Raw genomic sequence first — 25,387 nt, 5'->3', positions numbered from 1 at the left:
TATAGGGTTATGAAAATGTTCTGGAATCAGACAGTGGTGCTGGCTGCACAGTTGTGAATATACACTGAACTGTACACTCTTAAATGGTGAACTGTAATGGTACATGAAGTTTCCATAAAGCTCTAATAATAAATAACACTCATTTGGGCTCAGGAATGAACGGGAGGGAGTGGTTCTTAGCATGAAACTGAGATTCAACCCAGACCTATTAAACCAGGCAGAATATTCTGCTCTCCATTTCCTTCTGTCCTGCATCTCCATAGTCAGAAGTAGACATCCCACAATTCTGTCTTGGCAGGTGGTGAGAAAAGCAGTCTGCAATCATTAATAGGTCTAGCGTGATCTCCCACCTTACCTTACTTTTTGACATAGTGAAGTTTATAACAAGATCACACTGGGCAAAGCAGTTTTTCTTAACTAACCAGGGGTCGGCTTCTGGTCAGTCATGGGCTAGGAGCAGCCCAAGAAAAACCCAGATGATACAGGAAATCACACTCATGATTCAGCCCTCTGGCTTGACGTTAGAGTCGGTGCTGAACCACTGCCAGAGACCAGGGTCTATCTGGTTTAAAAGAGTCATGTTATGAGTAAGAGCCCCCAGGATGGTAAGATAGCCAAGAGGCTCTTAGCAGGAAGGGAGTCATGCCTGAAGTCATCCTAAAATGGGGCCTCAGCCCCGTGACCTGGCATCCTGGGGCAGGAAGGAGTCTCCGAAGCTGCAGCCCAGATCCACATTCCACCCACTGTAAGCATTCCTTTTACAACATTCCTCAGGGAAGCAGGTTGGGTTCTCAAGGCAACCCATTCCATCTTTTCCTAATGGCTCTAAATCACCAGAACGTTCTTTCTTGTATTAAGCTTAAATAAGACTCCTTATAACTTCCGACTGCTGGAGATACACTGGCTAATCCTTTCTCCCTCTGACGGCCCTTCAGTATTTGAAAACAACTGATATGCCTTTTATGTGTTCTCTTTTCCAACCTACATATGCCTGATTTCTTCTTCCTTTCTTTAGCAAAAATGCTATTCAGAGCTGAATCACCTCTCCCAGAATTGCCTTTTAAAATAGTGTACCTGCAGCTGAGCAAAATACCGCAGATATTATGTGCTCTGAAGGCTGTCGCCTATCAGCATGGTGTGGAATCCCAATCTGTCCTCAGGTGAATTAGCTGTCCTTTAAAATCATTCTGCCTGTTTTGGTCAAGGACATCATTAGGCCTTAGGTGCAAGTAGCTCTGCCTTTATTGGGCAGCATTTGGGTCTTTGGTAAGCCTGGTAGGTGCAGACTTCTGGTGCTACTCTCAGCGAGCAAGAAATAACCTGGGGTTTCAGAATGGATAAGCAATGCAGAGGAGGGGAGGGGTTTGTATATATAAAACAGTTCAGAGTGGAAGCTCAAACCATCTCAAGGATGAAGGCTAATAAACCAGCAGCCAACGAGATACTAGAGAGACCCTGCTCTAGTAGGACAACAGGAGACAGACAGCAGGGCAATATCATGCCCTCTCTGTTCCAACTACCATGCCTCCATGCTCCTCTGGGTGGAGGCTGGGTGAAGCGCCAATAGCTCCCTCTGAGCTGCTCTGCTGCCCTCTGGTGGTGAACTTTTGCAGCCGATCCAAAGAAGGAGGGAATCTTAAAGTTACACATAAGATAGCAGCAGTGAGAGGACTCACCAGGAGCTAGCTGTCTGGGCCCAGGGGAAGGAATGGAGGACAGCTTCCCAGGTAGCACAAACCCTCAGGGAAGCTTCAAAAAGGTTACAGTGAAAATAAAGCAAACAGGAGGGTTCCATTTGTAACAGAGTAGGGTACAGAATGGGGTCTGCTTTCACAAGTCATTCCACCATGCAAATCTGTACCCAGCGGAGTTTCTATTCCTGATAACCCTTTTCTTTCTAAAGTAAAGCCTCACTTTTTGAGCCTTCACTCTAACGAAACGACACATGGAAAGGTTCTAGCCAACGTCGGGCATACATTAGGTTGTTCCCTTAAAGCGATCAGGGGTGCCTCTCTCTACGGGCCATCCTAGTGTCCTCCCCAGGGCAGGGGATGCTACCGACCAAGACTTTTATCAGGAAGAAGGGACAGATACACAGTGTATTTGAGAAGAATTGATAAATTAGGAAGAAGTGTCCCACCTAACCCCCAGGTCCATTCTTTTGGGAAAGCCGCCCAGTAAGACTATCATGGGGACACACGAGCACTCCTTTTATGGACCTTGAGTTGATATCAAAGGAAGAAAGAGAGAAGCGTGGCTCAAAGTGTACTTTACCTTGGTCCTTACTGCTCATTCTGGGGCAGGGGAGGTAGGGGAACAAGGTCAGGAGAGGAAGGGGCCCTTCCAAGTATCTATAACAGAGGAGCACGGATCTCAACTCCTTAACTCCTCTGCTGCTAAAATCATTGGCAAAACCCCAGCCTCTAGCAACTCCAGAATGTCCATTGCCTTTTGAGAAGAACATGTTTTGAGGGAATGTGAGACAGGGAATACAGTGCTCTAACACCTTCCTTTTATGACTCTGGGGATAAGACCCAGTAGAACAGGGCCGGATTTCTCAATTTCTTGCAAGGGAGAGGAGAATTGCATTTCAAAAGGACCTAAAACAATTAGACCCCAGATCACACCTCATCTAAGCAATAGGGTGGCCAAAGAATCCTAGCCCAGGAGTGAGAGAGGGGAGAGAACAAGAATCTGGAAAGAGGTGGCCCCCTCGTTTTCTTCTTGTCTGTCTCCTTCCTTCACTTTCACATACACCCCCTTTCAGATGAAAAGCCAGGAATGGATCTGGGTCAGGTCAATGGCAGCTATCATTAATTTGGCCCAAAGTTTCTGATCTCTTCAGGGTCCAAGTAGAAGAGGCAAAAAGCCTACAGACATTCAGGGCAAAGTTCTCAGAGGAGGCCCTGTACTGAGACAAAGGGCACTGGTGGTGGGCGGGTTTCCCAATTCACTCTAACTCAACTCAGATGGTCTAATCCCTTCCCAGTGAGTCACATGCAGGCTGCCCCAGACAGGGTGAAGCTGGAAGCACTGAGCTGTGCGGCTAACACATCATCTGAGACTGCACTTCCTGTGTGCATCTCCCTCTCTCCTTGCACACCGCTTCCAAGTCTTGAGAGAATCCACTTAGATATTCAGGTGGGCCTTCCCTGTCCCTGAGAGAGCATGCTTGCTCCCAGGCCAGGTGAGCAGAGTCCCTTTAGCCAAGTCATGCCTTGGTGGCCGCTTACCTATCTGCATGACCCTCCCAAAGACAGACGTGTTGTCCACGGTGCTGCAGTTCCACCGCCTCTGCCGGAACTGGTACTGGCACTCCTTGATGCCTGTCTTGGCTCCCTCCCCTATGTAGGCCATGTGCTCCTGGTACAACTGGCACAGCTTTCTCTGGCCAGGGGAGAGCCCAGGAAGCTGGCTGCACACAGGCTGGGCACCGATGATGAACATCTCAGGTCTCTGCACCGGGTTCATAGCTAACGACCTACAGCAGTGATCCAGAAAGGGGAAAAAGGCCAAGGAGTGAGCAAATGCCTGTGTGCAGCAGTAAGTCATTCATTCAACACATTTACTGAGTGTTTTCTGTGCACAGGGCCCTGTACTAAGGGCTTGGAAAGGAAAATTGAGGAAACTGAGGCACAATCACAGATGACACGCGAGAAGTCAAATGCCTAAGACAACTTGAGCTTCTGGATCCAGAGTGATCAGACAGCTGGGAAGAAGTTAGAAAGAGATGGCCAGAATGTGAGCTGGGTCTTAAAGGATATGGGGCAGAAGGAGAAGGCGGCAGAGAGGGCAGGTTATTCATCTGAGGCAGAGGGCAGAAAGAGCCATGACTTATTCACTTTGGCCCAAGTGCAGGATATGTGATGGAAAGCAATAAATCCCCTTAAATAGAACTCCCCTTATGTCTTTAAAATCGAATCAAATTTACATCTGTAACAATATATTCTAAATGTTTTCACTTCCATATCTGACCCTCACAACCCCTAACACACTCTTTGTCAACTCAGGGGCTCTCCCTTTTGCTAATCATCCACCAGATGTAATAAAGTGTTAAGTTAGATGAGAAGGCTATACATTTGCCATCTGAGTAAAAATGTGAGCAGGACACAGACCGTACAAAACAGGTGGTGAGTACCTGCCATTTCCATGTTGACTTGGTAATTACAATAGTCTCAAAAATACAAAAAAAAAGCCACACGTGGTCCCAGAAATTCCTCATCTGGTCTTCAGACTTATAAAACAGGAATTCTATTCTCCTTGCCCCCACCAGCAAAATGAACGAATGAATGAATGAATGGATAGATAGATAGAGAGATAAATCAATCAATCAATCAATCAATCAATCAATCAATCCAATAGCAACAAAAGAGTTATTTCTAGTCACCCATGGGAATGGAAGAAGAGCCAGAAAAAGGAGGATGTAGACAGGATTAGAGAAAAAGCCAAATGAACTAATCTTTTATCCTTGTGGAACCTTACTTCTGGGGGCTCGAGAGAGAAAAAGGCCGTCCTAGTTTTCCTGGGATAAAAGAGGTCCGTAGGATTCCTATAAATAAAGGAATGATCACGACACATTGTGACCTTCTCCACATTTCAATTACCAAAGGAAGCGTAGGTTGTAGAGTAGGACTTCAGCCCCTCTCACTCACCACCAGGAGCTGGCTTCGGCTGGAAGCTGAGCCCAGCTGGAGAGCAATGCAGCAGCGAGCAGCAGCAGGCCGGGCATGGTCAGCCTCAGCCCTCCCCAGTGTCCTGGGAAGACCTCAGGGACTGCCGGCTTCCAAAACTGGGCACCCTGAGAAAACAGAAACAAAGGGAGAATCAATGTGGAAATGTGACATAGGAGAGGACCAGGAGACAGGAGAGCGAGCTCTGAGATGGATCTAACGCCACTTTCTGCTCCTCCAAAGAAATTCAGCCTCTTTCCAACCTCCATCTCCTATTGCTCATCTTCTCACCATAGGACTGACTATCTCGTTGTCTCTTATTCCAAACAGTGAAGACCCTATTCGGGGACCTAATTCCAAAGGAAACAATGAGCGGAGAAACTAGAAGAAATGAAAGCAAACCACTTAAGAACAGAGGTTGCTCTATGCAGCATTTAGGAAGAACTTCAGCTGTTGCAATGCACACCTGCCCCTCTTCCAGAAACGAGAAATGTCCCGTCGCCCTTCCCTTTACCTCTCACTCCAGCCAGAGCTGGATCTCTCTGAGTGCCAGGCTCTCTTTTGTGGGGCTAAAAAACAATTGGTGAGTTGGACTGACATCCGGCCAAACAGGAGTCTTCCCTTTCAGTCTGTACCCTCTCACTCTCAATCACTATCTTTCTCACTCTAAACAAGTTTTCCGAATCCCGACCATTGTTTACCGGGAATAATAGTTGGGAGAAGGGTGAGGACTTTTCACTTTCTCAAGGCAACTTCTCTGATAAATGGAAAATCCCTAGAGCCACCTCAGGCCCCTAAAGCTCTGGTGGCTGGGGCAGTACCTTCGATGGCCCTCAGCCCATCCTCTGGGCTCAGGGGCCCTGTGTCCCAGCAGCACAGACAGCAGCAGTGGGGGCACCACCAGCTCCTGCTCTGCAACCCTTGCTTCACAGGTCTGTGCTGAGGATGAGTCTTCCAGGAGCAACAACCCCTTCCCTTGTAGCAGGAGAGCCTCCCACATCTTTGCTTCAGCTTTTTTTAACTACCGCCCGTGCCTATAGCCCCCAAGAACACCTTTCCTTCAGCCCTTGAAAACATATGGAAAATCTTGCTTCTGGATCCTGGAGCAAGTCTATAAAAGCACGCCCCCTCTGGTTCACCCTCACCTCGTTTCTCCCTTAGCTGCCTTCCAGGGCGTGACCCCACAGCTCCAGTGAGCCTTCTTCCCACGATCCCTTTACACCTCCAACCTTACACACGCAAACACACACTCGCACAGCTCCCAGAGCCCCCACCCCCATCTCACCGAGCTGTCCCCACAGTTCTGGGTCGCTGGGCTCTCCGGGAGGGGTTGGCAGGTGCTTTGGGTCATCAGCCTGGCAGATATTTTTTGTCCTGGGGCCACCAAGACAGGAAGGTGGCCTGAGTAGGATCCAGAGAAGCTGGGCCACAGCCTGTCCCCACCCCTTTTGGCTTTTCTTCTTGTGGTCTTAGCTGGGGTGGGGGGCACCAAAGGCAGGTGTGCGGGCCGGCAGGGGGCAGATCAAAGAAGAAACTTGCTCCTTCTCCTTTGTGATGCAGAGCCAGCTCGGAAATGATCGGGTCTCTGGCCGGTCGCCTAACAACTCCCCATACGCTACTTTCCTAACAGACCTCCCCTCCTCTAAAGGATGCCCCCTCCCCCTCTAACCTCTACCCCCCATAAATCCTCCCTGTCCCTCAGGGCAGGAGGTCTGTGAATGCACCGACTGGAACCAAGAGAGATGGAGCAGAGATAGGGCTGGCACCAGAAGCTAATGGCTTTATGGAGGGGAGGGGACCAGGTCCAGAGTAGGGAAGAGGAGAGAAAAGCTTCAAAGAGTTTCCTTGTCCAAACATCCTCAGCTCCACCTACCAGTGCTTCTTGGGGACTCCAGTCAGAGTTGCCCCTTCTCCCTGTGGTCCTTCTCCCTCCCCACACCCTCCCTCCCATCCGCATGGCCATCCCCACCACCAAACCCCCTACTTCCACCCAACACACATCCTCACACATTTCCACGCCAGATAGCTGAGTTTTCTCCAGCTGGTGACACTTCTTATCCCCATGGATTCCCCCCTGACACTGCGTCTCTCACTTCTGTGACACCCTTCCATTGGGTCCCTGTAAAATCTCTCTGGCTCTGCAGGTCCTAGGTTCAACCGAGGCCACTATGGGGGGCCACTCTTTCTGATCCAAGGACAGGAGGCAGTGCCTGCTAACGGTCACTGTGGCTTTGACTCTCCAGCGCCAGGCTGACAGGCGAGCTAAGGCCAAATTTCCCAAGAGCTGCTAATTCGTCCCCTGGGTGCCTTCCAAACCTAAACGGAGACAGGATCCCTCCCAGCAGCGGTTCCCACTATCCTGTGCTTTCCATCAAACTCTCAGCTCATTAGAAAAGATTTTTTTTAAACTTAAAAAAAGAGAAAAAAAAATAAAAAAGACTGTAGCATGTGTGGTGGCTGCTTTCTCTGCCTTCCAGATGTGCGTGCGGCACCTTCTCTCGGCAGGCAGATGTGAGCCACTCCTCTGAGTGGTCACAGAACCAAAGTAGGACAGCCGCCTGCCCTCATCTATGTTCTTTGATTTCCTTGTGCAGGGCTGGAAGGAGAAAGCTGAATGTTGGAGATTGGTTTCATTAGCATGGGCAGAATGGAAACTTCTTGCCTCAGTTGGACAGAGGAGGAAGGAAGCTGTGTGGGAACTGATGATTTGTTCTTAATGAGTAGGATACATTAGAAGCCCTGTTCGTGGGTCACTGGTGAGTTTTATAGCAGGACTCAACCAGAGGAAGCTGTTCTTCACATGGCAAGAAAGATCTAGTAAATATCCAAAAGGCAGGGAGAGAGAATTTCTTCCGCTGCCTTTGTAATAACTACAGATTTCCCCCCAAAACTGAAGAGTTTCTCTTTCCTAAGAGAGGTGAGAGTCATTTTAGACACACCAAACACAGCTGAGTATGAGAAAATCTAGGGTTTCTCTTCTTTGGTAGTGAGCAGGAGGTTGCAGAGGTTGATGCAACACTTTCCAGCAGGACCCCTCCAGAGGGCCAGAGTAGGCTGGTCCAACATATCTGCTCTGCTTCTTCATTCAGTCTTTCATTTATCCAATAAATTCGTTAATCAAATATGCCTTAGGGACCTTTAGGTACCAGTAACTGCTCTAAGTGCCAGAGATACAGCAGTGAACAAATAAATATACAACTGACCCTTGAACAAGGTGGGGTTTAGGGGTACCAAACCTCCATGCAGTCAAAAATCTGCATGTAATTTTTGACACCCCCCCCCAAACATAACTACTAAAAGCCTACTGTTAGCCGGAAGTCTTACTGATAGCATAAATAGTCAATTAACACACATTTTGTATGTTATATGTGTTATATACTATATTCATACAATAAAGTGAGCTAGAGAAAAGAAAATGCTATTAAGAAAATCATAAGGCTACAGTTATGCCACCCTGAATGTTCCTGATCTTGGAAGCTAAGCAGGGTCGGGCCTGGTTAGTACTTGGATGGGAGGCCACCTAGGAATACCAGGTACTGTAGGCATTAAAAAAAGATAAATAAATAAATAAATAAATAAATAAATAAATAAACAAACAAATAAAAGAAAATCATAAGGAAGAGAAAATACATTTACAGTATTTTTTGAAAAAAAAAAATCCATGCATAAGTGAACCTGTACAATTCAAACCCATATTTGTTCAAGGGTCAATTGTACATGTTAGGTCCAGACTACTACTATAAGAAAAAGTGGGGACAAGAATCAAGAATAAGGAGTGAAAGCTTACCTTATTTTGAGTCCTTGAGGAAAGCTACACTCTGAAATATCTGTCCTCTCTACCTCTTTCCAAACCACTATGAAGATGGAAAGCAGCAGAGGTCTAACCCTGCTACACATCCCGGACCCCTCTGTGGCACACCCAGGGTCCTTATGGAGACGACACTGCCCAGCTTTACCATCACAACCAAAGGGGTACATACTTGAAAGTAGGAGCTCCACGTTCTCTCCCTTTTTCTAGTTGGACTCAGTCACCAATTTTCATTCCCTTAGGGGGCCATGGCCATCCAGCACAGGGACAGGAGACAAGGGAGAGAGACTTGGACAAGTGGAGCTAAGATCTAAGCAAGTCTGTTAAAGGGGCATCTCAACGCTTTCCACACACACTTCAGACCATGCCTACACTGAAAACCCTGACCCACAGGACAAGGGCTTGAAAAGGTCTTTAGCTGCTCTGCTCACAAAAACCATTGGGTATGCAGCATTCAAGCAGCTTATAAATCCAACAGAAAATGATGTCCCATCCTATACCTGTCCCCCTGCCCCAGACAGGCACCCTCACATCTAGAAACATACCAGGAAATAACCAAGACTTTTTTTTTAAGTTATATTTTTTTAATGACAAATGGCATTAACTTTGGGCAAAATGTGACCATAAATAAAGACCACTGTGTGATAACTACCAGAAGTAATACCAGACAGAGGATTACTCACAAAAAGAGAAATTTTCAATAGAAAACTGAATATTACTTGAGGGACAAACTTAATATTTTATTGTTAAACAACTGGAGCAAAATACTAGATTTGCTATAAACCATTGCCATTGGCTAATTCTTACTAGATGACCCAATGAAGAGCTACTGCCATTTGCAACTTCGTTAACATCCCTGGTGAAGCAGACAATCTCAGTGGTCTTTGGAAAAGAAATGCTTCCCTTTGTGAACTCCTGGCTGCACTGCTGTCAAGCATTTGCCTGCTATTGGATGGTTTCCGTGGGGGTCGGGCAGGTAGAGTTGGAGCTGGAATGACAGAGCTGTCATCACAGCCTTCTCTCCCCTTGGCCACTTCTTTTCTACCACCACAAAGAATAGAGAAAGACTCTTTATGGATCTTGACATATACTTCCTAAAGGGTGTATATGTCAAGGTTCATGCATTTGCTTCTCTATTTTCAAGTAGGTGCTCACTCTCCTTACACCTGAACAGTTCTTTGTGGTCTAACCCACATAGCTGCAACACGTTTTCTTAAAATATGAATTGTATATCATGACAGTCCATTTGAAAACTTACAGTGGTTCCCAGTTCTGTAACCATTCTAAACTTCCCAACCTGGCCTCATTTTCCCTCTCATCCTTTTCCTGAATCTCCCAGTATGGGAAACTAAACTCCTCCTGCTCCTAGAACAAGCCTGGCTTCCCCCCTTCCCCCAAGATCGCATTCTGATCTCATCCCAGAAAGGCTTTCTCCTCTCTAGCAACCCAAACCTTAAACTACTTTCAAGTCCATGTTCATGGTTTGATTCCTCCATAAAGCTGTCCTCAATTAATCCAACGCCATGAAAATCCTTCCACGTACTTGGGACTTTCTTAGCATTTATGAATATAGGTATTTGGTCTATGCTACCCTAAGACATGCTGCCTTGGAATTGTATACATTTCTTACTTCTCCAGCAATTGAAAGTTTCCTACAGGTACAAACTTACCTGTTCTACTTTCTGTCTATGTCCCATGTGCCTAGTATAGTTTTGCTAGGCAGTAGTAAATTGACTTCTGGTTGATAACCAGTGACAATACCTAATATTAGTGAATATTTATTGAGCACCTACTGCATGCACTGAGCCAAGTGTTTTACATCCATTTTTCTCATTTAATCCTCACTAAAATTCTATGTATTCTATGTGGTACATGCTATTATTGTCCTCACTTTGAATATAGAGAAGCCAAGATGTAAAGAAGTTAAGTAACTTGCTCAAACAGCAATTGAATGGTAGACTCAGTCTTGGAATCCAGATCTTTCTACTCTTCCCCAACACAGGTAAACACATCAACCACTTGATAGTTCCTCCCTGTCGCTGAACATAACACCCTCTCTGAACTGCCATATTACTAAGTTTGCTAATAGTAAAACAGTAAATCAGATAACAACATCCTGATTTATAGGAAGTAACACGAAAAACAATGCTTATTAAAAAAACAGGCTGACTGCAAAGTTATTAGTACACACATACACACACACACACACACACACACACACACACACACACACACACACACACACACGTCTTGTGGAAGGAAAAAAGCCTGACTTCTCCCGACCAAAATGACATGTGGATTGAGAACAGGCCAGACTGCTTAAAGCTGGAGAAATTAAAATAGAGTAACAGTTTTAGAAAGCTGGTATTTATGTTTACGTTGGGATGGAAAAGACTAACCAGGCCAAGAGATAATGGTCTGGGAAGATGGACCTTGGCATGGTGGGTGGGGCTTATGAGATATAGGCAGAGGCGAGGAGCAAAGTGGTTATGTGAAGAAATGTTAAAGTTTGGGGAGAAAGTGGGAAGAAATTATAGATCGCTTGTAATGGAGAAATGGACCAAGGGACTATGTCCTCATCAAGAGAAGACCCTACTTTGATGGCATAAAACTGTAGTACCTTTCGATGAATACAGCTTTCAAAAAGCTCTTTTTAAAACTCAAATTGTTCAGCCATGAGAAGAGATGAAATACCGCCATTTGCGACAACATGAACGAACCTCGAGATAATAATGCTAAGTAAAATAAGCCAGACAGAAAAAGTTGAAAATCACATATCACTTATGTGTGGGATATAAACCTAAAAGCAACAAATGAACAGGAAAAACAAACAGAGACTCATGGACATGGACAATAGACTAATGGTTACCAGAGGAGAGGGGGTGGGGGAGGAGGGAGGAGGATGGGATACAGGGGGTCAAATATGTGGTGACAGAAAGAAATCTAACTATGGGAGGTGAACACACAGTGTAAATATATATATGCCTCACTGTTAAAGTGTACAGCTGAAACTTACTGGATTTTATTAACCAATGTCACCATAAAAAAAAAACAAAAACAAAAAAAAACCACTCAAATTTGACCATGTGACTTCTCTGCTTTAAACCCTTCAAAGGTTCCCCACCTCCTAAAGGATGAAGTCAAACCCCCTCACCACATTACACAAGGCCTTTCAAATCCGACTCTGCCAACTTTTCCATCCTGTTTTGGTTTTCCCTTTGTGCTCCAGAAACCCCACACTGTCTACATACACTTCCTTACCCACCCCTCACACTTTTCTTCCCCTTTGTGCCTTACTACTTTCCATCCAATCCAAAGAAGGCCCCCACTTCCATCATTCTCTTTCTAGCTTCTTGCATATTTTTGTCACAGCATTTAGTGTAATATGGCATAATTTGTCATGCTAATCTGTTTATTTGTGTTTTTCTTTCCTCATAAACTCCCCAAGTAGTCTTGTTCACCATTTTCTCTCAGGGGTTAGGATAGTGGCCCAGGGTACCTAGTAGGTGCTCAATAAATATTTCTTGATTGAAAGAAGAAAACATCCCTCGTTGGCTCTCAAGGATATAAGAGAAAAGCCACTGAAGCCAGCCTCTCGTGGAGACAAAGGATTCCTTTCACGTCCATATGGCCCAGCAACTGACCAGCGAAAAAGCTGCCTCTCCTGATGTATCTCCTTATTTGGGAATGTACTGTCAGGTGCTAAGTGAGATTTTGGAGATTCCAGTTCCCAGCTGTCTCTACCTTTTCCTCAAATACATGAGTGCTATTCAACTTCTAATGCTGCTTATTACACAGTAATGTGAAAATGTCTAAGACCTTATTCCTTGACGTGCTTTGGTCTAGCTGGGGGAAAAGGAAAAACCTACACTGAAATGCAAGACACACAAAGTGCCTGAGGAGTCCAAGGGAGCAATCAAAGCCAGGATGTGGGATTGGAGTAGGGCCTTGAAAAATGTGTAGGCTTTAAATAGGAGGAAAAGAGCAAGAAGGACTTCATATAGAGATGGTATTTGGTCAAAGAAAATTTCAAGGTGCTTTTGGAGGGGTAGGGGAGATATTGCAATATATAAAGGACTTTGGAAATTTCCAATGTTCTCAGAATCATTCTTGTCATTAATTTTATGTAGAAATCTGATTCGAATCCCCACTGAGCATTCACTATCAATGGCCCAGGGAAACTCCCATGAGTTTCTGGGGGCATCACTGCAGGAAGGGGGCCACAGGCATAGGGGATCAGTCATCTTTTGACCATGAAATGATGGTTGAGTCAGTCTTCCTAGAGAGCCAAGAAGTACAGAAGTTAAGATACAGATTACGCTCTTTCCTTGCAGCCTTGTTATTCCCTGTTCTCTAATTCTCTTCCTGATCCAGGCCTAAAATTTTGGCGTCCTTTTTGATTCCGTCCTCTCTTTTACCCTCCAAGTCAAATCAACTGTCAAGGCCTCTTGTCTTTCTCCATAATATTTTAAAAATCTATTCTCCACTCTCCATTCCTACAGCCATACTCTGAGCTACTACAATTGCTCTCTTTTCCCTCCAAAGAAGTGCATCTTTTGTCCTATTCTTATCTAGTAAATGATTGAATGAATTCTTTCCATATTCGATTCTCTAATTTCCAAGGTAATAGCCAGCAACCAGGTTTCTCAAAATATTGTCCCCATACTAACAGTATCAGTATCACTTGGAAACTGATTAGATATACAAATTCTCAAGCTCCACCCTGACCTATTGAATCTAAAATTCGGAGGGTGATGCTTAGCGATCTGTTCTAATGAGCTCTCTAGGTGATTCTAATGCCCATAAAAATTTGAGAATCACTATCATAAAGCCATCCATAGAATATGTAATGAACTAAAGCACTAAATCTTTCCAGTAACATATATGTATTTTAAGGGCAAATTTCTACACATCAATGCCTTAAGCCAGTGGTTCCTTACCTGGGGGCTAAAGACTTCTGGGGGCCGTAGGACCACAGAACATATACAAACCAAGCACCAACTCTAGAATGAATAAATATGTCCACCTACTTCTACTCTTACAGTCTACATGTATATAGTCCCCTGTAATTAATAAAATACTAATTCATTTAAAAGTGCTACTGATGATTGTGGTGATGGTTGTAGAACTCTAAGACTACATTAAAAATTATTTAATTGTACATTTTAAACAGGTGAATTGTATGGCATGTGAATTGTATCTCAAGAAAGCTGTTACATTTCTTAAAAATTGTTCCTGATAATGCAGCAACTCTCCTGGAGTATCCGCCCAAGTATACACCAGGATACGCATCAAGAATGGCAGTACTGCTAGTAGCCTCTAGCTGGAAACAACATACACATATGCATCAATCATGGCTGGACCAATTCATTGTGACATATTAATACAGTGAAATACTAGACAGTAATGAAAATAAATGAACTACAGTTACATGCAACAACATGCATGAAACTTACAAACATAATATTGAGCGGAAGCATGTCACGAAAGAATATATAAACTATAATTCCACGTATAGCAAAACTATATTGCTTAGGGATCCACACGTAGATGGTTAAGCTAAAAAGAATAGCAAGGAGAGTGGTTTCCTCAAAGGTGGAAGAGGGGATTGTGATGAGGACAGGACATAAGAGGAATTTCTGGAGTGCCATTCAACATTCTATTTCTTAACCTGGGTAATAGGTATGTGGGTAACAATTTATTAAGTTGTGCGTTTATGTCGTATGCAGTTTTCTGTATATGTTATATTACATACACACACACACAAAAACATTTTATAGTAAGAAAATGTCTAATTAATACCAAACGGTCTGAGGGGATCCTAGTGGAAAGTACGATTATAGTCTCATGGGGCACATGTCCTTTTGCAGGGGGCTTAAAAACAGTCCTCATACCCCAAAAGAAACCTCTGCCTTAAACGCGTTTTAGAAAATTTAGGTACAGAGACAGCCACATGGGGTAACCATTTGAGAGCAGGAGGGGCTGGTGGGGAGGAAGGGCGTTCAACACAAAGCACACGGGTACTTCATACAGAGCGAGGCCCGGATTTACTACACATGAAACGGCAGCTGCCCGGACCATGCCAGGAGGCAGCTCAGCATTTTATTTCTTCTCTTCCCACACCAGGAAACGAGGACCTGGCGAAACCACCTTCTGTCTCACTACTTTTTTTTTTTTAATCAAGTATTACTATTTTATTCTGTAGCTAGCTGTTTCTCTTATATGATTTTTTTCATAGATAAAAATTCATTTTCCTCCCTTAAAACTATATTTGAAGTAGCGACCAAAGGTTAATGCCATGATATACCCAAGACTCTGTCAGAAAATTCCATAACCTTTTAAAAGAATCCCCAGATGCTCATCTTTCTTCTCAGCTCAATTAACAGAGCCTTTCCCTGCCAGCCTTAATTATTTCTCCCAAGGGTTTCTCTCGGTCTCTAAGTCTCCCTCGTTCTTCCTTCCAAGCTTTGCTCAATGAATCCTCTTAGCCCTAAGGCATAGCATTTCTTTGTGTGATCTACTTTCTGACAGTTGGTAGAGATGAAAATTAAAAAAGTGGTTTTTTTTGAGAAGATATCCTAGCTTCCACCACATACATCACTTTGCAGGCGCTCTGATCTCTCAAATAGACCGTCTTTTCTCGTTGGGTTTCTCTAGCTTGCAGGAATGAGAATGCCTTGGGGATGGGGGATAAAGGGGAGATAAAGGATGGGTAAGGAGGGATGAGATTTTAATTCTGGCCTTCAAGAAATATGCAAATTGCCCTTCCTCAATATGTGTCTGCCATTCACAGGAATAAATTTTTAGGGATTTGGGAAGTGTAGAGCAAAACCGACCCAATTACAGTGCCGAGTAGCAGGGACGCAGAAATAGATCCTAAGACTGCCACACTAAAATCTGGTTCTTGATGTTCAGAGAAAAATGATTCCCAAGTCTCTAGCTCCCAGTGCCTCGAGAAATAGCCAACTCATACCCTGCTAAGCAAATCCCACAGAGCAAGCAGACCTGAACCCCAAGACGCCAGGACCCTGTGCGGTTCCCAGAAGTGGCAGATCCCAGCTGACTCCTCCTCATCTTATGTGCAAAAGCACAGTTTTCTCCTTGGGTACCAAGCAAAACTTCATCAGAAGTCTTATCCTGTGCAGAAGAGAAGAAAGAGGAATTTTTCCTTCTCCCGAATCCTAATAAATTAAAATAATTTCAAAAGATGCTCTAGGAAAAAAAGGCAGAAACATATGGCCACGGATCAGTGTGGTATAGGAAATTATTTTAGCAGCACGGCAGCCACAGTTTGAACGGTTTGAGAGAGTTTAGAGAAAGCTGTCTGCATGCTCTCACCTTTCTCCAAGTATCTATTTTCACTGGTAATATGAGGGAAAATATTAACCTAGGCAACTGCCACCCACTTCCACAAATTCCCTCGTTTAAATAGAGTGAATGAAGCAAAGAAATGGAATGCTGGATCCTCCATCACAGGCAGGTTGATGACCCCTCTCTATGCCATGGGCTAATGAGAATAAAAATGTAACTTGTGCTACCAAGTAAATGTGTTCCTGTTTTGAAGTATATTTTTAAAGGACCTGAGGAAATCTTACTATTTAACAAAGCAGTGATCACCAACTGGCACACAACCAAATCTCCTTGGCTAACATAATGTTTTGAAATTTTTGGAATATGAATGTGTTAGTGGTGGGGGAGTAGCTCCTTAATTTTCCAACATTTTCCCACTGCTCTCTATTGCATTTCTTCTGGCTGCTCGGCACATTCATTTTGCTTGTCTGGTGCCCAAAGGCTTTTAAGTATGCCACTCTGTTATTTAAAGAAACCTTAATATATGTATTATGTATTATAATTATATTACATATAATAATCATTTGACTATATGAATAATCACTCTGAACTATTTATAAATATGGATTTGCACATATGAGGTTTTCTGAAAGCAGTTATACTGATCTTCTTTTTCGAAACAATTCTGTAATTCCATCCCAGAAGCTAGGTTTGTATGAGAAATTACGGCCTCACCTTATTCTAGTCTTTCTACTCTCTTGAAATCTACTGAAGCAGCCAACCTTTTCCTTCAAAAATGGGCAATTTCCATTTGGAAAAACAAGAGAGTTATTTCTTTTTTATTAGTAAGTGGGAGATGCAAATTGCAATGAAAAGGAGAGCAGAAGCAGCAGCTCTGGATCCACAGAGGTCTTAAATGTTGGGTGCCAGAGACTGTCCTTTAGCCTTCATCAGCCAGGTACACATCGGAAAATGGCAAAGGAATGACTGTGGCCAGATGGGCGCCAATGGCACAATGGGAAAGGAGAGACTGCAGGCTAATTCTCCCTATAATTTACTGTTCACGCAGAAATGACACCTAGATTTTTATTTAGGGGGAAACCAGTAACTCTAAGCTCTGTGTGCCCCGCTCTTGCTGCCTCTAGCTGCTGCCCCCGTTTCAAATTGATCCTTAGACTGAGCTGTGGATGAGTTCTTAAATCCTTAGAGGAAAGCGTACCAAGCAGCCTTCTAATAAAAACCATAGAGCTCAGTCCTCTCAGGCACAAGCGAATTTTCTCACCAGATGAGAACATTCAAAGCCAAGCTGGCTACCTCTTCTCATCTCCCCCTCATCAATGCTAAGACACTCACATTTCCTTTACCAAAACTAGGGTCACTGTCCGCAGTTTTCAGACCAGATTTGTGGGTCTCACAGGTTCTGATTTTTGGAATTAAATAACTTCTGTAGCTGCCTCAGGAAAAAATATGATCACCAAATTCAGGCCTGGGCAGGTTAAAGAGGCATTTGGTTTACCACTGAGATTCTTTTGTTTCTTTTATGGCTCTGCTAGGCCACTTTTCACAGGGCTCCCAAAGCTCTTGCCAAATTGCTCCCATGGCTGCCTGTTTTCCCGGTAAAGGCTGGAGGGAACGATGGAGGCTGAGCCTTGTGATCTGTGCTGCCTCACAAGAGGTTCTGCGGAAAATGAAGGTAACACCAGACAGCCCTTGGAGAGCACCTCACATTCAGCAGCCACTCAATAAACGTTAAATGTTCATCATTTGACAAATATTTATTGTGGGCCTACTGAGCACCTAGCACTTTATAGGAGATTATAATAAATTATTAAGACATTACTTTCCCAGGAACTCAGTGTCTCTGCACTGTCAAATATGGTAGACACTGGCTACATGTGGATATTTAAATTTAAAATGAATTAAATATTCAGTTCCTCAGTAGCAATAGCCACATTTCAAATGCTCAGTAGCCACATGTGTCTAGTGGCTATTGTTTTGGACGGCACAGATCATAGAACAATGCCACCATCACAGAGAGTTTATGGATGGTACTGGTCTAGAGCGGGAGCCTGGCAAGAAAATAAATCATCGCTCATACAAAACCAAAAGCACCATTTGAAATCTTCTGCTAAGTTTGATGTAATAAGAGCTATGAGAGTGGTAACATGCCAAATACCATGAGCCTCTGAGTAAGAACAATTAACTCTAGAAGCCATGACCCAGGATCAACACTGCACCTATGGGCCAGGGAGATAATCTTTTCCTATTCCAATGACAACCTGTACTTCTCATCTTTATACTTAATCATTAGGAAAAGCATTCACTGTGATAAAATTGGGAGTAATTTCCCATCATCAGAACTAAATGGTTAGCAATTTTGTATTTGCTATTCAGAATAAAGGAAGTTCAGACCCAGTGAAAATGCCAGAAAGTAATTTAAATGGAATTCTTTTGTGATTCCAACTCAACTCAATAAATACTACTGAGTATCTACTAGGTCTTACTCAAAGACAAGAGAAATTCTTATAATCTTGTAGGGATGAGGTAAACACATGCAAAATTACAATATTTAGCAGAATGATATGTTATAATGGAGGTATCAATTGATATCCAATTGTTATACTAATAATTGTCTCCAATTATTAGCCCTAAGAAAGACTAATTAATTCCAAAGGAGGGGATGCTTCATGATAAAGATAGTATTTGAACTTGCCTAAGAGGATAGGCAGGATTCCCACAGAGAGAGATGAGAGAGTGAGGTCCTCTTACTGGGCAAAGGTGCAGAGGCCTGAAAACACATGACACATTTTGAGTATGACAAGAACATTATATAACAATTTTATGTCCAAAATTCAACTATAGAAAACAGGGGGGTGGGGAAACTGTGAGAGAGAGAGAGTATGTGCACATACAAGTGTGCATGCACGAGCTAAGTTTGGGGGAGAAACAAGGCCAAAATTCAAAGAAAAACAAGTCATGAATTCTGGCTGAAGTAGGACCTTCATGTGGGACCTCCTCATAGAAGACTTTGAGGCTCCACCTAGGAGTTTGGGCTTTATTCTGCAATCTGCAGGAATCGTGCAAGACATTAACAGGAAAGAGACATTATCAGATCTCCATTTAGGAAAGCTGGCAATAGTTTGCTGGCAATAATGATGAATAGAGTACATAAAGCGAGAGTTTAGAGGTTGGGAACCCAGCTGGGAGAGCTACTCCAGCAGAAACACAATAAGGGGCAGGAGGAGCGAACACTGTCAACCTGAGTGGAAAGGTGGGGAAGAGGTGTGGTCTTTGCATTGTGCAGCCATGGAAATGACAAGTTAGCAGTGGGACCCAACCACCAGTACTCAGACCCTTTGTATTGGTCACTACGGAATTGAAATAAAGAATACTGATAGTAGGGTATCTGCATGTGGCCTTGGGGAAAGCCCATTATTTTTGTGCTCATCTCCAAGGAGGCAATAGGTGGTCGAAGCAGGTTTGATCTTCATGGGATATGGCCATCTTACAAACACATGACATTGATCAGAAAGAGTCACCACTACTGAAAAAACAAACAGTACCTATACCATCTAGGATGAGTCAACAGAAATATCTTTATTAAAATTTATAAAAATATATAGTTAACAGTAGAAATAATTATTAATAACTTCTGCATTCCTGGATATATATGTATTTGTCCAAGAGTTACTTCACCCTCATCTGATGTCTTCCCACTTTGGACCCTCAAAGCTACTTGTGGTAGAGCTCACCTGGTGGTAGTTTGACTACATTTTCCAGCCTCTACTGCAATAAGATGTGGTCCTATAATTGAGTTCTTCCTAATGAAATGTTAGAAGAAATGACGTCTGCAACTTCCAGGCTTGGCCCTGAAAGACCTCCAACAAGCAGTCCTCCACGCTCTTTCTCTTGTCAGCTTGATGCAGGCCAGCATGACTGCTTTCAAAGTGAGGGCTAAAGATAGAGTCATAAGACAGAAGAAGCCCAGGTCCCAAATTTACCACTTGGAGAACTGTCTGCCAAGAAGGGACATGCATTTTGGTTTTTATGTGGGCTGGAAACAAACTTCTATGGTTTTAGAGCCAATTTATATTTGGGTATTTGTTTATTACCTTAACTAATACAAACTCTTACAATCCTTATTCTACTCTGTATAAGACTCATCTATATACTTTAAAAAAAAACCCTCTTTTAGACTGTAAACACCTTACTTTTCTTTGTAGTTGCTTAAGTGGTTTCTAACTAAGACTATCGAAAGAACTTCAATTGTGGGTGAATTGCTATCCTCACTAAATATACAGAGAGGTGTCCAGCCACTAGTCATGCAAGAACAGAGACTAAATGGGGAAACAATGCCTGAATTCCTGTTCTCTGCAGTCTACGACATTTTGTCTGTCTAGAAAGACAGTAAAGTGCAACTGCCTTGAGATATTAAAAAAGAAAAAAAGTTCAATCTTATATTAAGCTATTTACCAACAGCAAGATCTAAGTAACAGTGCATCATATTCTACGAATGCATTCCAGCTCTTCACAACTGTGTGACTGTAGACAACTGCTCTAGGTCCTCAATTTCTCTATTAATGAGTGAAGGGCTGAACCATACAAATCCCTAAAGTCATTTTTAGTCCTAACACCCCTAGCATCTATTGACTAGTCAATGATCTAGTTAAACTGGCTCATTAAATTTATTGGGCAATTTGTTATTCTTTCAAAATAAATTATTATTTTTTAATTTCCAATCTTTAATGAAAATAAAGCCTAATAGGACAGACGCTAAAGCAGGTTTTAGTCTTACACGACAAAAGTTAATTAAGATGTTTGGATAGTGTCATTTAAAAAAATCTCTTCTCATGATAAATAAAAAAAAAAATCTATCTCCTTTTAAATCACATTTCTTTGTTAGTGAGGACATACACTTTTAGATGTTTATTAGCCATTTGTATTTCCTCTTTCATAGGTCATTTAGTTTTAAGATTAGAACACTTACAGTAGGATCACAGGAGGGATATTATTGCCTGCATCTTTCAGCCAGTGGCCAACTGAAGGAGGATAAAGTATCTTGCCCAGAACTGTCGCTAGCTCAACAGACAGAATTGTAGGACTCCTACCATTGGTTCAGCTCTATGCCTCCCAGAGTATCCCTGCCTTTCATTGTGTGTTAAATTCGATGGAATAAAAGTGGCTGCAAGCATAGCATTGTGGGGTTCCATATTTATTCTCTTTCTGTGACAGCCGCATCCAATTTTCTCAGTTGAGAAGTCAAAGGGGTTACAAATTTCACTCAGAACCTGGAAATCCAGCTGGGTGGTTTGAGCCTTTTTCTACTTTTCCATGAATAAAGATTCTGTAGAGGGGCCCTAAATAAACAGTGCTGTTAATGACGTGTGAGGCAGATAGGTCCTCAAATTTAACTGGCCAGGGAGACACTGGCTTTGCCTGGTTAACTCCAGCGCAAGAATTTGTTTTTGCCAAAGAAACCCTGTAACTAGATATGCTCTGAGGTCACATAGAGAGCGGAAGTGTTGAATCAGAAGGTATTTTTTGGCTGTGCTGCTTTTCGAAACCTAACCATGCTCTGTGGCCACAGCACTGTCCCTACTTTACCCTTTTGTGTCTAGGTGACAGTGCATGTGCAGTGATTCAAAAAATGGAAAAAAACAACTCTTTCCTTCCATCTGGGTTCTATCAGCAAAATAAAACAACACTGTTGGTTTCAAAAGCATTTAGAAATTCAGTTTAAAAAACAGACTTTAAAAACCGACAGGGAAATTTTAATGAGAATCCTCCGCAAAAAAAAATGCCCACTAGCTAGTGCCTCTGAGTTCAAATCAAGAAATATTAGCAGGAGTGCTGCAGGATCTCAAACACTGGGGCAAGAATACAGGAGGAGAGTTCTTGAACTTCTGCAAAAATTCCTTATCCCTGTGGCTGTCACTGTCTGGGATGGCAGTAACAGGCAAAGATGGCTGGATCTGAATCTCTGACATACCACAAATAAATGTGTGTCGATGGCACACATTACCATGGTTTCCTTGTCTTCCTGGGTGCATAAAAGAAGCTGCATTTTTTTCTACTCATATCTAGCACATCCACTGCACCACAGGAAGCCTACACTATGGGTGGCACCCGCAGACAGATGAAAGCAAGTATAGGAATGTAAAGCATAATCCATTATGATTTCCAGCTTAAAATGACCAAACTCCTAGGAAAATTTCGGCAGTAAAATGCATTCACGTTTGTGTCAAGAGAAACCACACACCCAACCCTAATAAAAGCCAATATCAACAACCAAAAAGTCAATGGAAAACAGCACAGCATAACACAGCAAGTATAATGTGACCTGATTTGGTTCAGTAGGGAACAGCATGGAATGTGTACAGCAAATGATAAATTACTGCATTTTTACAACATTAAGAGAACATTCTCAAAGACTTAGGCAAACACAGAAATGTCTGTGTGTTTTCTATCCCAGCTCGTGCCTAATCCCAGGTTGCTCCCCAGGACAGAGACTCACTGATCTATTCTTTAAAAAACAACTTGCTTTTTCCCTTTCTCTCCCACTCTGCTCCCCACCCCCAATACATATTAACGAAAGTAAGATGATCAGAATTAAAGGTGATTATTGAATGCTGACTGCAAACACTGTACTGCAGGATGGGGGTGCACAGAAGACTGTAGGTGAAGAGTAACAAAGAATGATAAAGAAAGATAAAATCCTTGCCCTAGTTCAGCAATGAGAGCAGCCAGGCATGGAGAGAGTGGCAGTCACAGGCAAGAGAGGGCGGTGAGGCTGAAGGGTAAGGCCAAGTTCCCATCCCCGTTAAATTCTAGGCAGCAGCTGCTGCAGCATCTCTACCTGCTTGGTTGGCCTGTTGAATAAACGGAATTTCTGATCATTTGTATACATAGCAGTAAATTTTCCTTGACCCATTAAGCCCCCCGCCCTCGACTTAAACAAACTTTATTGAAAAAAAATATACATAGGATAAAATGTACAAATCTTAAATATACAGCTTGATGAATTTTAACATACGCATATACCCATGAAACCACCACCCGGATGAAGTACCATCTAACTGTGAAGCAAACCAGACTGATAAGCTGTAGAGAAAGGCAGGAATAGAATCTCTCATTCCCCTGGATCTCTAAGATACCTTTCAAAAGTTGTTTTATTGTTGTCGTTGATTTTATTTTGATCTTTGAGTTGGGGAGGCGAGGTCCACTTAAGCAGGAGCTAGGAAATATTCTTCTAGCAGGCACATAGACACTGAATTCAGGACAGAATTTTATACTTGTTTCGAGATCTTTCAAGATCCCTAACATTTAAGAAATGTTTAAGAAAACATTCAGGCTTCAATCTACTATTGCCACATATTTGAATCCTTATGTTTAGAAACAGGGTGTGAAGTAGTTTAACTTTTATACGTAATCAGGATACTTCTTCTTGCATAACACCACAAACTTTATTCCCTCCAACCTTTTTGTGTGTGTGAGCCATTTCTTTTCCTCCATAGAACAGTAGGAGACAATGTTATCTTTAGGTCTTCAAGGCTTGCTTTTCCAGCTTTGTCTTAGAATTTAAATAAATGGGATAAAAAAAATAAAACTTGATTTTCTTTTAAAGAAAATCAAAACAAACAAAAAACCTCTCAGTTTGCAACATGATCCAATGATTAAAACTGAACAACCAGCTCTCTCCCACAGCCACAGATAATATAAGATGATCTAAAGTTAACCATGTGATTCTTTATGTTGGTCAAAGACTAAGAAATGCTCAAGTTTTAAGCACTTTCTTATACCATAGAACACAGAAAAATATTAGTATATTAATTTACATAGTAGTCACAACTTTCTATCAGTTTATGATACCTTACAAGATGTTTTTAATAAATGCTGTTTATATTGAAAATTATGATAATTGGGATATTACGTGTAGCATAAGGAAGCAAATTGGCAATTTCTACAATGAAGCATTACAGACTAAGACATGCTACTAATGAAATCACAATGCAAGCTAATTCGATTTTAGCTATGATAATTTCTTAGTTTATATATTATTTCTCAAAGTATGTCAACCTTTTTAAATTGATAAGATCGAGAGAATAGAGAACTAAGATCCATTTTGAAATTGATCCCAAAGGTTGTGTTTTCCATTCTCCCACAGCACTTTAACAGTCACTAACATGCCTGGGTGACACACATTATCACTCTATTTAAAATGTCTGTTTTTCTTCCCTTATTTCGGTTAGCGAACAGCAATCCTAATCACTTAGTAGTGCAAGTGATCAAATTTCTGTGTACTTCTCCCAATGTCTGATTATCGTTCCAACTGTATATGGGTTTTATTGAAACATCAAGTACAAAGGCAATCTTGACTGTGCACCTGAGAGAGATTCAAAGATGTCCTGCAGGTCACAGGAAAGACCACTCAACCTCCATTGTTCCCATGACCCTGAGAAAGTTACTTCTTCATTCTATGCCTTATTTTCTCTATTTGTTAAAACCAACCAACCAATCATCAAACAAACAAAAAACAAGCCTCATCATTAAATGTCTACACCAAGCTCTGATAGCTTTAAAGAGAATGTGTCACCTAAGTACTAAGTTTTGTTATTATGCCAAAATGTTGCCAACTCCAGTTTAGGGTCCCTCGACCAGCTAAATCAACGATTCCTGATGGTTACAACAGTAGGTACTGATTACTTAAGTTATTTACTTGAACTTTTTGGCCTTAAACAGTAAGGGAAGTTTAAAAATAAAAAGTAAACAACAAAGAACCTCACTGAATTCTAGGTCTCAAGACTGAGACAAGTTGTGCCAACTTAAAAAATGTGGACAGAGTTCACGTACTGTTTTCATGTCCCTCCTACCAGGGAGAAAACCCAGTGCTTGGTATGCGTTACTGAAATCTTTGGGAATAACTGGTATTCAGGAAAATAGCAGTATCACATGCTATGAAGATTGATTTTTATTTCATAACCATCTTTTCTGGGCTGTGAAGAGTTAACACTAGCAAGGCTAGGACTTTGCTTTTTTATCCCATGAGATTCTGGCTATTTTTTTAAACCTTTAACCCTATCCTCTTGGCAGAAAAGGGGACCTGGCTGTGAACTCTGCCAACGGGGCCAATCCCTAATACTCCTCTGGGTCTGGCATTATGTAAGAAATGTAAATGCTCAGTTCATCCAATTAGGACTTTCCAGCAAAGTCTGGCTCAGCACCAGCCCCTTTTCAAAAAGGGAATAACCTTCAAACCCAGTAAGGCTTTAGACAGCAGAGTCCCAGGCCTGATGTGGAGTTACAAACCGGTTCTGAGTAAGATTGATCTTGATCCCCTCCTTGCCTTTTGAAATATTTATCAAGATATGACAAACCTATGGGAGTCCTGATAAAAATGACCTTTACTGGCAGATAGAAGACAGCCTCAGGCTATGGAGAAGAAGTCAAGTTAGCTGTCCACTTCAGGGTTGTGAAAGTTTGGAATTTAGTCAGCCTTTGTTAGTCATGGTATGTGCCTACATCCCTTGGAAAAAGAATTGAAACTTGTTAAAAATATTCCTTCTCTACTCTCACTTCGGCCATCAACACTGAAGCTCTGGAAAGAGCTCTAATGCAGTAA

General features: G+C 42.5%; 1 protein-coding gene and 1 pseudogene across 3 annotated transcripts in view; one reads left to right on the top strand and one right to left on the bottom strand.

Annotated features, from left to right (window-relative positions):
* The window catches only part of WNT5B (Wnt family member 5B), a 98,024-nt gene that overhangs the window by 6,909 nt on the left and 65,728 nt on the right, over positions 1 to 25,387 (bottom strand). Inside the window, exons 1-3 of one of the 3 annotated variants that reach the window (XM_039869206.1) lie at positions 15,484 to 15,504; positions 4,653 to 4,798; positions 3,234 to 3,481 (exon numbers count right to left, since the gene is read on the bottom strand). In XM_039869206.1, coding sequence (XP_039725140.1) covers positions 3,234 to 3,481; positions 4,653 to 4,729 — 325 coding nt within the window. In that variant the 5' untranslated portion in view covers positions 4,730 to 4,798; positions 15,484 to 15,504. Of the gene's footprint in view, positions 1 to 3,233; positions 3,482 to 4,604; positions 4,799 to 15,483; positions 15,505 to 25,387 lie in introns of those variants that run through there. The other 2 variants (XM_039869207.1, XM_039869209.1) reach the window with 2 other exon arrangements.
* On the top strand, positions 8,107 to 8,215 carry LOC120607558 (uncharacterized; annotated as a pseudogene).

The sequence above is a fragment of the Pteropus medius genome, unplaced genomic scaffold, assembly GCF_902729225.1.
Source record: "Pteropus medius unplaced genomic scaffold, Ma_sr-lr_union100, whole genome shotgun sequence".
Classification (NCBI taxonomy): domain Eukaryota; kingdom Metazoa; phylum Chordata; class Mammalia; order Chiroptera; family Pteropodidae; genus Pteropus; species Pteropus medius.
This window is presented reverse-complemented; position numbering and strand designations above follow the sequence as displayed.